This window comes from Artemia sp. Qi Xiang Cuo, chromosome 4, assembly GCF_049724085.1.
Source record: "Artemia sp. Qi Xiang Cuo chromosome 4, ASM4972408v1, whole genome shotgun sequence".
Classification (NCBI taxonomy): Eukaryota; Metazoa; Arthropoda; class Branchiopoda; order Anostraca; family Artemiidae; genus Artemia; species Artemia sp. Qi Xiang Cuo.
The window spans coordinates 72,070,137-72,084,264 of NC_142797.1; the positions used below are offsets into that span (position 1 = coordinate 72,070,137).

General features: G+C 36.3%; 1 protein-coding gene across 2 annotated transcripts in view; it reads left to right on the forward strand.

The window, feature by feature from the left end:
- The first annotated feature begins 1,003 nt into the window (after positions 1-1,003).
- The window catches only part of pch2 (pachytene checkpoint 2 protein), a 69,374-nt gene continuing 56,249 nt past the window's right edge, over positions 1,004-14,128 (forward strand). Inside the window, exon 1 of one of the 2 annotated variants that reach the window (XM_089087656.1) lies at positions 1,004-1,226. In XM_089087656.1, the coding sequence (XP_088943782.1) occupies positions 1,117-1,226 (110 nt within the window). In that variant the 5' untranslated portion in view covers positions 1,004-1,116. The remainder of the gene's footprint in view (positions 1,227-14,128) is intronic. The other variant, XM_089087655.1, reaches the window with a different exon arrangement.

Genomic DNA, 14,128 nt, shown 5'->3' on the forward strand with positions numbered 1-14,128 from the left:
GTTACACAATGGTGAACCCATGAAATGAGAAGCTGGGCACTGTTTTTAATGAATTTTAGTCAAAATATTCAATTTCTTTTGACTAGCGTTAATTGAAGGACCATCGAGGAGCAGGGGCAAATCTCCAGCATTTCTATTGGGGGAGGGGGAAAGAAAGATTCATATCCAGATAGTCAAGGGGTATGGGATGTAAAATATTTTTTTCTCCACATTATTCGGGAGGAACTGCCCCCCTTGCCCCCCTGATATAATTTTGAATTGCAATTTTGATCTCAGCTGAAGATTTTTGTTTTTGTCTGATAAAAAAGGCAGCAAAGCGAAATTCTCTTTGAATGTGTGTACATTTGTACAAACACACGCTGTGTACACTTGACTGGGAGTATTTAATGTTTTCTTCATTAAAATTTTTCTATTCCGCTTTATCCGAATAAAAATTTCCTCTTCTTCCTTTTGAGATCTAGCTTCTTTTTGTTGTGGGATAGCAAATTGTAATTTTAAATATTGGAAGTATTTAAAATTTTCTTCATTAGTTTCTTCTACGTTGTTATTGTAGAGAAAATACGCTCGGCTTTCGCCCTCTGCGTCATCAAACAAAAATAGAACAAATATCAACTATCCACATATTATAAATTAAATAAAATTAAAATAGAAAAAATAAAATAAAAATGTTAGACAAATCAATTCATCTTCTCTTCTCACCCATTCCTGAGACTGGCAACATGTAGATATCCTCTTGGTACCAATAAACCTACAATCTACCTTTTGTTAATAAACAATAATCCTTCTTTTCGTTGTGGAATAGCAAATTGTAATTTTAAATACTGGAAGTATTGAAAATTTTCTTCATTAAATTTTTCTATTCCACGTTATCCGAATAAAAATTTCATCTTCTTCCTTTTGAGATTTAGTTTATTTTTATTGTAGGATAGCAAATTATAATTTAGCTTCCTTAGATAAAATTGTTTCCATTTGTCTGATAAAAAAAAACGTTAACTGAAATTTTCCTATCTTCTCTTTATTATGGTTTTTGCCGTGGAAGTATTGGTGAAAAAATTTGGTTTTGATATGGCAAAGGTTTTAAAAAATTTGATTTCAAAATTTTATTCTGGCAATTAAATGAATTTTGCATCACAACTAAATGACGGCAGTAGACGAGACGTTAATCATTATCCAAAGAATCTGAAGATTTGTGATCTAATAGTTGAGTGTGCTGTTAAAGATCTGAAGTAAGATATTGCTACTGCATAGGCTAGATGCTTTTGAAGCTTTCATTAACTTTAATCAGTAGGCCTAGTCTAACTCTGTATTAAAAGACTAATGTTTTAATTTGGGTAAAATTGTACTTTAGCTACTTTTTGCTATCTTGGACAAGGGTTAGGTTAGGAAAATGAAACCTTCAGGGATAGGCCTACAGGCTAAAATACATCACTGGAAGGTATTTTGAAGTACATACCTCCACTAATTCTCTCTCTAGAGGATTCTGAAATTTTCCTACATGACAGGTCTATTGAAATTTTGACAAAACAACATTTTATCTTAATTTTCAGTTACTGCCCCTTCAGTCTTTTTCTTTGGCTTTAGTTCTGAAAATACAATTCCTGTTAGGCATTATAATACAATTCCTGTGACGTATTTTCCATTAAAATACAATGGTAAAATTCTACTTTAGTTACTTTTACCTATATTGGAAAGGGCTGAGGTTAGGAAACTGAAACTTTCAGGGATGGGTCTACAGGCTAAAATATGTCATGGGAAGGTATTTTGAAGTACTTATCTCCTCTCCTTCTCCCTCTAGAGGATTCTGAAATTTGCCTACATGACAGGTCTATCTATACCTATTGAAATTTTGACGAAACAAAATTTTACCTTAATTTTCTGTTATAAGATTCTTTTTCTCTGGCTTTAGTTCTGAAAATGCAATTCCTGCTTTTTGAGAAGTATTTTAAGCCATATCAATGTTAATTTTCAAAATTTAGGAAATGTATTTGCATATCTTTAAAACTCTATAAATCAGGATTGAGCAAAGTTGTGAAGCTGAAAACCATTTTGTTGGACTTCATTTTAAGTAGAAAATCTATTTTGCAAGGTTTAACTTTTATAAAACACATATTTTGAAAGGTCATCACAGGTCAGGACCCTGTAGAGGGAGAAGGAGTGGAGGTAGGTACTTCAAAATACCTTCCCAGGACATACTTTAGCCTGTAGATCTATCCCTGAAAATTTCATTTTCCTAACCAAACTCCTTTCCAAGATAGCCAGAAGTAGCTAAAGTAGAATTTTACCAAATACAATTCCTATATGAGTCAAATTTTAAGCCATATCAATGTGTTTTTGGTAAATATTTGCCAAATCACATTATTGAGTTAGGAATAAAGTGAATACAGCATTTGATGCCTTTTTTTTATGTTGATTATGAATATATTAATCATTTCTATCAGAAATGAATTTCAGCCCCCCCCCCCTAACCTAACCCCCACCCCCATATGTGCAAATATATATCCTGAATTGACATATAGGGGGGGGGCTAAAATTCAGTTCCAAAAGAAATGATTATTATATTTGTAATCAGCATAAAAAAGGCATTGAATGGTGTATTCACTTTATTCCTAACTCAATAATATGATTTGGTAAATATTTACCATTTTTTTCAAAATTTAGGAAATGTATTTGCATATCTTTAAAAACCTATAACTTGGGATTGAACAGTGTGAAGCTGAAAACAATATTGTTTTGCTTCATTTAAGCAGAAGGTCTATTTTGGGGTAAATTTTTTACCAAATCATATTATTGAGTTTCAAATAAAGTGAATATACCATTCGATGCCTTTTTTATGCTGATTACGAATATAACAACCATTTCTATCGGAAATGAATTTTAGCCCCCCCCCCCCATATATGTCAATTCGGGATATATATTTGCACATATGGGGGTGGTTAGGGGGGGGGGCTGAAATTCATTTCTGATAGAAATGATTATTATATTTGTAATCAGCATAAAAAAGGCATTGAATGGTGCATTCACTTTATTCCTAACCCAATAATATGATTTGATAAAAATTTACCTATTTTGCAAGGATTCACTTTTATAACACACAAATATATAAAGGTCATCAAAGGTCAGGGCCCTCTAAAGAGAGAAGGAGTATAGTTAAGTACTTCAAAATATATGCCCAGGACATACTTTATCCTGTAGACCCATCCCTGAAAGTTTCATTTTTCTAACCTAACCCCTTTCCAATATAGCCAAAAGTAACTAAAGTAGAATTTCACCTTATTTTGTTTTTATGATTTGTTTCACATAAATGTTGTTTTGCAAAACTCACTGCAGCCTATTTATTGATGTTGTATTTTCTTCTTTCATAGGCACCACAATAGTGCTGCCTAAGTAAAGAACAATGTTGGCACAATGTATGATTTGAAAATGGCTCGTTGGAGTGGCTAGTGCCCTTTTTAATAGTCGAAAGTGATTGGAGGGCAACTAGCCCTCCCCCCACGCCCATCATTCCCCCAAACACATCCAATCAAAATTTTGAGATAGCCATTTTGTTCAGCATAGTTGATCTCCAAATAGAAAATATGTTTTTAAGCAGGATACTCCCCCACAGCCCTTGGGTCAAGGGTTTTAAGTTATGCCCTGAAGGCATATAAGAATGATGTTGGCACAAAGTATTATTTATTATTTTTTCCTTTAGAGCAGGGCACTTATAATCAAAGAAGTTGTCATAGAAACTTTGAAAAGAGCTCATTCCATTAGAAATTAGAGCGGTTTGTCCCCTTTTTAATAGTCAAAAGTGATTGGAAGGCGACTAACACCCCTTCCACACCCACCATTTCCCAAAACACATCCAATCAAAATTTTAAGATAACCATTTTGTTCAGCTTAGTTGATTTCCAGATACAAATTATGGTTTTTGAGGAGGACACTCCCCCACAGCCTTCAGGGCAAGGGTTGTAAGTTATGCCCTGGGGGCATATAAGGTTTGTATAGAAGGTATTGTTGTAGAAACTTTAAAAATGGCTCATTCAATTGGAAATTCAAGGGCTAGTGCCCTTTTTAATAGTCAAAAGTGATTGGAGGGCAACTATCCCCCCCATGCCCATCATTCCCCCCAAGACATCCAATCAAAATTTTGAGATAGCCATTTTGTTCAGTGTATAGCCATTGTTTCCAGATAGAAAATATGTTTTTGAGGAGGATAATTTTGATATAGCCATTTTGTTTCCTGATAGAAAATATGTTTTTGAGGAGGACACTCCCCCACAACCCTCAGGGCAAGGGTTGTAAGTCATGCCCTGGGGGCATATAAGGTTTTTATAGAATGTGTTGTCATAGAAATTTCTAAAAGGGCTCATTCAATTGGAAATTCAAAGGGCTAGTACCCTTTTAATAGTCAAAAGTGATTGGAGGGCAACTAGCCCCCCCATGCCCATCATTCTCCCAAACACATCCAATCAAAATTTTGAGATCGCCATTTTGTTTCCTGATAGAAAATATGTTTTTGAGGAGGATACTCCCCCACAACCCTCAGGGCAAGGGTGGTAAGTCATGCCCTGGGGGCATATAAGGTTTTTATAGAATGTGTTGTCATAGAAATTTCTAAAAGGGCTCATTCAATTGGAAATTCAAAGGGCTAGTACCCTTTTAATAGTCAAAAGATATTGGAGGGCAACTAGCCCCCCCATGCCCATCATTCCCCCAAACACATCCAATCAAAATTTTGAGATAGCCATTTTGTTTCCTGATAGAAAATATGTTTTTGAGGAGGATACTCCCCCACAACCCTCAGGGCAAGGGTGGTAAGTCATGCCCTGGGGGCATATAAGGTTTTTATAGAATGTGTTGTCATAGAAATTTCTAAAAGGGCTCATTCAATTGGAAATTCAAAGGGCTAGTACCCTTTTAATAGTCAAAAGTGATTGGAGGGCAACTAGCCCCCCATGCCCATCATTCCCCCAAACACATCCAATCAAAATTTTGAGATAGCCATTTTGTTTCCTGATAGAAAATATGTTTTTGAGGAGGATACTCCCCCACAACCCTCAGGGCAAGGGTGGTAAGTCATGCCCTGGGGGCATATAAGGTTTTTATAGAACGTGTTGTCTTAGAAACTTCAAAAAGGGCTCATTCAATTGGAAATTGAAATGGCTAGTGCCCTTTTTAATAGTCAAAAGTGATTGGAAGGCAAATAACACCCCTTCCACGCCCACCACTTCCCCAAACACATCCAATAAAAATTTTGAGATAGCCAATTTATCCCATGACTTTCAAAGTTCAGGGAATTATACCTTTGAACAGGACACTCCCCCACAGTCTTCAGGGCAAGGGTTATAAGTTATGCCCTGGGGGTATATGAAATTTTTATTGAAATCTTTGTTCTAGAAACTTGAAAAAGGGTTCATTTGATTTGAAATTCAAAGGGCTAGTACCCTTTCTAATAGTCAAAAGTGATTTGAGGGCAACTAACCCCTCTCTCATGCCCACCTTTTCCCCAAACACATCCAATCAAAATTTTTCAATAGCCATTTAATTCAACATAGTTGAAAGTTTCGTAAATTAGGTCTTTAAGGATGACAACCCTTCAGGGTGTAGAAAAGTGCAGGATGGCTGGTCACCAACCCCCATAGCACTTCCTGGCTGAAGGGCCATGAACTGAAAATCAGCACCACCAGCAGGGACTGTTAAGTCCAATGACATAAATTAAAATGTTAAAACAACAAAGTTCTTATTTTGTAATATATACAATGTTTTTAGGCCATTAATCAGATAGCATGTTTCTTTCCCTTATTATCCACTTTTTAAGATGTTTCAGATAATATTTTATCTAATATTTCAATCAATCACAGACAAAACTAGATTAATTTGAGCCAAGACTATAGAAACCCATTTTAACTAAGAACCTATGATGTATCACAAGATTCAATTAAGTGGAAATATGTGTACTGGTATTTGTTTCTGATTTCCCCCCATCTCAATCTATTCAAAGCTTCCCCTTTATCCTCTCCCAAGAAATCCCTAATTTCTTTAAATCCTTCCTTACAACCTCTTACTGCCCCATTCAGGGGCAACATGCTTTTCATTTGGGCCTACATGAGTGCATTCTAAGACCACACTTGCTGTACATTATTAAAAAAAAAACAAGTTTTTTAAACTGAAAGTAAGGAGCGACATTAAAACTTAAAACGAACAGAAATTATTCCGTATATGAAAGGGGCTGTCCCCTCCTCTATGGCTCTCTCTTTATGATAACTTTTTTTTTTGTTTTAAAAAATAGAGTTGTGAGACAGAGTCTAACTTTAGCGTAAAGAACGAGACGGTGAGGAGGGGACAGTTCCTTCCATATATGGAATAATTTCTGTTTGTTTTAAGCTTTAATGTTGCTCCTCACTTTTAGTTTAAAATACTTATTTTTTTTTAAATTTCTGATCGTTTTTTAGTTAATGCAGCTTTTATTTGCATAAAAATTTTACTTTTCTTTTGCTAAATGGATGTCTTTACAAATTAACTTACGTAACTAACTTATATATTCGTATATTTTTCTTCTGGCAAAAAATACAAAGTTGCAGATTTTTGCAGATATGAGCTTGAAACCTATGTAATAGGGTTTTCTGATACGCTGAATCTGACGGTGTGATTTTCATTAAAATTCTTTCACTTGTAGGGGATGTTTCCCCCTCTTTAAAAATCGAGTAAATTTTCTCAGGCTCGTAGCCTTTGATGAGTAATACTAAACTTAATAAAATTTATATATTTAGAATCATCATTATAAAAACATTCTTTTGATAAATTTATTGACATCAAAATTCCGTTTTTAAAAGTTTCTATTACTATTGAGCCGTATCGCTTGTTTTTTTATTGTTTTTTTTTTATTACGTATATGTTATTACGTATATGAGGGGGTTGTGCCCGTAGTCAATACCATGTGCGTTACGTTAAAAATTAAAAAAAAATTTATGAACTAACCCCTGAATCACAAAGGCCGTTTAATTAGAATAGGTAGCTCTTTTGAAAGCACTAAAAAAAACTGTAGCGTAATCAGCGAGGTAATGACTTGGGGGTGAACCCCCTCACATACGTTATAATTTCTGTTCGTTTTAAGTTCTAATATTCCTTCTTACATTTCAGTTGAAATGTAATTATTCCGTATATGAAAGGGCTGTCCCCTCCTCAACGCCTCGCTCTTTACGCTAAAGTTTTTTATTGTTTTAAAAAATAAAGTTGTGAGACAGAGTCAAACTTTAGCGTAAAGAACGAGGCGTTGAGGAGGGGACAGCCCCAAACCCCTGAATCACAAAGGCCGTTTAATTAGAATAGATAGCTCTTTTGAAAGCACTAAAAAAAAACTGTAGCGTAAAGAGCGAGGTATTGACCTGGGGGAGAACCCCCTCACATACGTTATAATTTCTGTTCGTTTTAAGTTCTAATATTCCTTCTTACATTTCAGTTGAAATGTAATTATTCCGTATATGAAAGGGCTGTCCCCTCCTCAACGCCTCGCTCTTTACGCTAAAGTTTTTTATTGTTTTAAAAAATAAAGTTGCGAGACAGAGTCAAACTTTAGCGTAAAGAGTGAGGCGTTGAGGAGGGGACAGCCCCTTTCATATACGGAATAATTTCTGTTCGTTTTAAGTTTTAATGTCGCTCCTTACTTTCAGTTTAAAAAACTTAATGCAGCTTTTATTTGCATAAAAATTTTACTTTTCTCTTTGCTAAATGGATGTCTTTACAAATTAACTTATGGTACGTAACTAACTTCTATATTCGTATATTTTTCTTCTGGCAAAAAATACAAAGTTGCAGATTTTTGCAGATATGAGCTTGAAACCTATGTATTAGGGTTTTCTGATATGCTGAATCTGACGGTTTGATTTTCATTAAAATTCTTTCACTTGTAGGGGCCCCTCTTTAAAAAATCGGGTAAATTTTCTCAGGCTCGTAGCCTTTGATGAGTAATACTAAACTTAATAAAATTTATATATTTAGAATCAGCATTATAAGCGCATTCTTTTGATACATTTATTGACATCAAAATTTTGTTTTTAAAAGTTTCGATTACTATTGAGCCGTATCGCTTGTTTTTTTATTGTTTTTTTTTTATTTTGTATATGTTATTACGTATATGAGGGGGTTCTCCCCTTAGTCAATACCACGCTCTTTATGTCAAAATTTAAAAAAAATTTTGATTCACAAACCCCTGAAACACAAAGGCCGTTTAATTAGAATAGATAGCTCTTTTGAAAGCACTAAAAAAAAACTGTAGCGTAAAGAGTGAGGTATTGACTTGGGGAAGAACCCCCTCACATACGTTATAATTTCTGTTCGTTTTAAGTTCTAATATTCCTTCTTACATTTCAGTTGAAAAAACTTGTTTTTTTATTTAATTTCTGCTCGTTTTTTAAATAATTCTTGTAAATCCGGCGCCCCCTTCATAGAAATGTCCCTTACCCCAAAGAAACATCCTCCATGGAAATATTCTCCAGAGTAACCCCCTCCTCTAGCCCCCCCCCCCTCCAGAAAAAATCCTTCCTGAAACTGGTTGTATACTTCCCAATAACCAATAAATAATGCTGGCAAGTCCGGAGCCCCCTTCATGGCAATTTCCCTTCCCCCTTGAAAACTTCCTTCATGAACAGATCCTCCAACATAACCACCGACCCCACCGTCCCTCCCACTAAGAGAAAAAAAAAACACCCAAAAACTTCTGTATACTTCCCAATAACCAATACTATATGTTAACATTGGGTAGAGTTCATAACTTTTAGCCCTCCCCCTGGGAACTTTGGGGGATTAAGTCATCCTAAAAGACATATTTATCATATATTTGACCATGCTGAACAAAATGGCTGTCTCAAAATTTTGATCGGGTGACTCTGGGAAAGAAATGAGCATGGGAGGGGGCCTAGTTTCCCTCCATTTTTTTTATTCACTTAAAAAGGGCACTAGAACTTTTAATTTCCGTTCCAATGAGCCCTCACACGATATTTTAGAACCACTGGATAGATACGATCACCCCTGGGAAAAAAAAAACAAACAAACAAATAAACACGCATCCGTGATCTTTCCTCTGGCAAAAAAATGTAAAATCCCACATTTTTGTGGATAAAAACTTGAAACCTCTAAAGTGGGATTTTTTGATACGGTGAATATTAAAGTTTGATTTTAATTAAAGTTCTATGACTTTTAATGGGTCTTTCTTCCTTTTTTTGAAAATAAGCCAAATTTTCTCAGGCGCGTAACTTTTGATGGGTAGCACTAAACTTGATGAAAGTTATATATTTGAAATCAGCATTGAAATCTGATTCTTTTGATATATCTATTGGTATCAAAAACCCTTTTTCTAGAGTTTCGGTTACCATTGAGCTGGGTCGCTCCTTACTTACAGTTCGTTACCACGAACTGTTTGATAAATGATATAATCATAGGCAACACATAGGCAGCTCATAGTGCTGCCCAAGTAAAGAACAATTTTGGCACAATGTATTATTTTTTTTTTCATACCAGGGCACTTTTTATTGAAGGAGTTGTCATAGAAACTTCGAAAAGGGCTCGTTTGATTGGAAATTGGAATGGCTAGTGCCCTTTTTAATAGTCAAAAGTGATTGTAAGTTAGCTAACACCCCTTCCATGCCCACCATTTCCCTAAAAACATCCAATCAAAGTTTTGAGATAGCCATTTTGTTCAGCATAGTTGATTTCCACATAGAAAATATGTTTTTGAGGAGGAAAGTCCCCCAAAACCCTAAGGGCAAGAGTTTTTAAGTTATGCCCTGGGGGCATATAAGAACAATGTTGGCACAATGCAGTATTTATTATTTTTTTCCTTTAGACCAGGGCACTTCGTATTGATGAAGTTGTTGTAAAAACTTCGAAAAGGGCTCATTCAACTGGAAATTGGAGTGGCTTGTGCCCTTTTTAATAGTTGAAAATAATTGGAAGGCAACTAACATATATATATATATATATATATATATATATATATATATATATATATATATATATAGCCTAAAATAGCCAAGAAAACAAGTACTGGCTGCCTTGTTTTCTCTGTTATTTAACTATATATTCATATATTTTTTTTCTCCTTTGTCATATGTCCTACATAGATGGTTGAAAAGGATTATCTTTACTTATTGCTCATGCTTAATCTATGAAAGATAATCTTTACTTATTCTCTCATTATAATTCTTAGAAATAGCATTGTAATGCTTGTTTATTATAATAGTTTATTTGCCCAGGCTACCTACAAAATAAATAAATATCACTCACCATACAATAAGAATGCTGCATCTTCCTTCTTATTACTAAGAAAAAAAAAATTTGACAAAAGTCTTTCTCACTCTCACTCCTCCTCTTTAGTGTCTGTCTATTTTTTTTTGTTTTGTAATTGCTCCTACAGGTTCAGTTTCAGGGGTTTTCTTACAAGTCTGCCATATCTTGTGCATGCTATTGTTAGTGTCTTGTTAGATTGTAGAGGTGTCATCGTAGTGGTGCTCTGTTTCCATGGTCTGTCAGGCATTTTCTCAATGCAGATCACATCATATGGTTAAGCTACTTTACATCCATGGCTGATTTTTTGTGGTGAATTTTCTAGTGTTCTTGCATTTCAGTTTTTTGCTGGGTGAACTGTCTGGTAAGGATGACCTTGTTCTTTTAGTGATATATGGTGCATGATAGGATGGATCTTTGCTGATGAGACATAAGGTGTTGAGCAGGAGATGCAAACCCATTGACTGGTGTATTCCAATATTCTAGTATACCCAGGAAGGGGTTGTCCCCATTTTCAATTGCCTTGGTTATGATGTTTTTTTTTATAATCTGCCCAGCCTTCTCAGTAAGTTGATTGGATTTGGGATACCTGGGACTGGATTTGCTCAGTGATGTACCCCAGAATTTGGCAAAATTAATGAATTCTCTGGAGGTGAACTGAGGGCCATTGTCAGACATTAGCTATGATGGTATGCTGTGCTGGGGAAAGTGGGCCTTAAGTTTTTATGACCACTTTGAATGATTTTTTTTTTGTAATTCTGTTATGGTAACTTCAAAGAAATGGCTGTGACAGTTTATGGTTGCTAGGAAATTGAATGGTTGATGACACTGGGCCAGTACACTAGAATCCTTGCTTGCTGTTTGTCTTTTTTTGGTTCCAAGGTGGGCTGTGTGTAGCTCAGAGTTTGGCTAATTGCAGGTTTGTGGGAATGGTTAGTCTCTCTCCCTTCAGAAAAATGCCTTGGATGAATGACAGCTTGTGTTGGACATTCCAGTAGGTTAGGTTATTGGTTGGGCAGTCTTTTCTATTACTTGGCCAACCCTCTTGAATTGTTTTGACTAGAGTGCTCAAGGTTTTGTCCTGCATCATTTTGTCCCTATCTGCTCAAGCTTCTGATTGCTGACTGGATGGTTCCATACTATATGGTGTACATAGATATCCAGATCTTCTTCCAGTTTTGGATTTATCTTGCTAAGATGGAGGTTTGACAGAGCATCAGTGACTAGGATTTTGGATCCTGGTTGGAGCCTAAGAGTCAGGTGGTAAAGCTGGAGCTGAAGCATTAATTGTTGCACTTTTGGGGCTTTGCAAATCAATTTTGCTACAATAGTTTTGAAAGGGTGGTCATCAGTTGTGACATCAAATGGCAACTGTACGGATAATGGTCAAAGTGTGTACAGTGATACACAATGGCATATAACCCTTTTTCAAGTTGCAAATACTTCTGATCTGTCTTACTGAGCAATCTCAATGCATACTCTGTAACCTGCCCTTCCAAAACAAGGGCACCAAACCTGTGGCTATAGGTGTTGACGATGAGTTCAATGTTCTTGCTCTGATGGTTATAAAGCAGGGTGTATTAAACTATAGAGCTTTTCAGATCCATAAGTTTTTGCATATGTTCCTCAGACCAGGTGAATGTGCCTGCTTTGGTTTGGTCATGGAGTGGTTTGTTTTTTGTGGATAGGCTTGGTGTGTATTTGGTAAGATAGTTGATCCAAGGAGGATTAGGATGCAAATCTTTTCAGGATCTGGCTGCATTCCCATGGAGCTGATTATGTGTCCAAAATAGCTGACACTAGTGGCCAAAAACTCATTCTTTTCTTTGTTGAAATGGATCCCCTTAGCTAGGGTACATTTGAGTATCCTGCTAGGCATTCATTGTGCTCTTCTTGCATCACATGGTACATGATCATGTCATCAATGATGATAAAGAATCCTCTAGGCCTTCAAGGGCATCTTCCTCTAATATTCATCCTGTGCTGAGATGATTCCAAATGGCATTTGCTTGAAATGGTATCTTCCATATATTGCGCTGAATGTCATGAGGTAAGAAAAATTTTCAAATAGCAGGATCCACCAGAAACCGGAATGGGAATCAATTTCTGTGAATATTTTGCTCCATATAGCTGGGAGGTGGTGGTGTCTAGAGTGAGGCTGTTTGATGGACTTGTTTAGGTCTACAGGGTCTATGCACAGTCTTATGGACCAGTCCTTCTTCTCAACCATAATAATTGAATTTACCCACTCTCTTGGTGTAACAATGTTTCCAATAATCCCTAGGTCTTCTAGGTGGCTGAGTTCTTGCTTGAGTTTATCCTGCATGTCTGCAGGTACTCACCTAGCTGGGTAGACAGTTGGGGTGGCATTATTTTTTAGGTATATGTTGTATTCTCTATCATGTTTCCTGATTACACACGTCTGTACTTTTCTTTCAGAAATGGCACTCTTGAAGATGTTGAGTATATGTTCAGTACCATCTTAATCAGATCCAAGTTAAAGCTTGAACAGAAGCTTATGATGGGGAGAAGCTGAAGTATCTACTGCATAGAACTGTTGCCTGCTGCTGATGTTAGCTTTATAGCTGCATGATAATTCACAGACTCCCAATACTGGCATCTTTGCTCCACAGTAGCTGGCGAGGTGCTGGCTTATGGGTGTCACAGTGGGCTTTGGGGTAATGAGGTCAAAGTACTTCTTTGGAATGATATTGATCTGGGCCCGTGTGTTGATTTTGAACTGGACAGGAAACTGATTGTTGATGATCAAGAGTATTGCTGCTTTGTTTTTGTTTTCACATTGCTCAATAGGGAACAGGAAAACGGTTTCATTGCAAAAGTAAGCTTTAACAGTATCTTCTTCCACTGCACTTACTGTCTTGCTTTGATAAACTTATGCAAAATGGTTGAGTCTTTTGTATATGGAGCATGACTTTGCTGAGCAGACATGGGAAAGGGAGTATGTTCTGCCACAGAAGTTGCATGGTTTGCTCTTTGAGCTGCTTGCTTCCTGGTTGGTTTGACTGCTGTTCTGGTTTGGGTAACATGATATGACATCAATTTCTTGCTTTATGGGAATAGACTTAGTCCCATGGAATGGTTTAAACTGTTCCTTGGTCACTTCATGGATTCTGCACATAATAATTGCTTTTTCAAGTGTAAGTTCATCACCTTCAGCCAAGAGCTTCTTTTTATGTTTTGGTTTAGTATTCTGAACACTCTTTGATCATGGATAATTTCGTTTGGATCTTAGTAGGAACATGGTTTCACTGATGCCTTGTTCTCAGTAATATATTTCTTGGCACTTTCTGCCTCACTTTGGTCTCGTTTTTGGAACAGGTATCATGCAAAAACTGTGTTCTTCTGTGGTTCTGTTTCTTCTGTGGTCGTCTGCAATGGTAAAGGTATTGAACATTTCTCCTCCTTTTGCTCCAGCCCAGATAAAAAGGTAGGTACAGAGAGCTTTCTCTGTTTTGCCTGCCAATGGTCCTGCATACATCAGTTGGGTATGCTCTTGGAAATGGTCCCATTCTTCTGCTAGGGAGCTGGCTTCCCAGTTAATTGATGGCTGTAGGACATCCATAAGATCCCACTTCTGACACTATGTAATGGTTGTCTATTATAGTGGTTTATTGACCCAGGCTACCTACAAAATAAATAAATATGTCACACACCATACAATAAGAATGCTGCAAGCATAGAATCACATTTTTTGTGCAGCTTGAATTTTATGTGTTTTGGGAGGGGGATATGAATAATGTTTTGAAAAAATTGTCCAGCATGCCAAAAATGCAGACACATTAGCTAAATTAAGACATCAAAGATGCCCAAAGGTCATAGGTGTTGGCATGCAGTCCTGATGCCT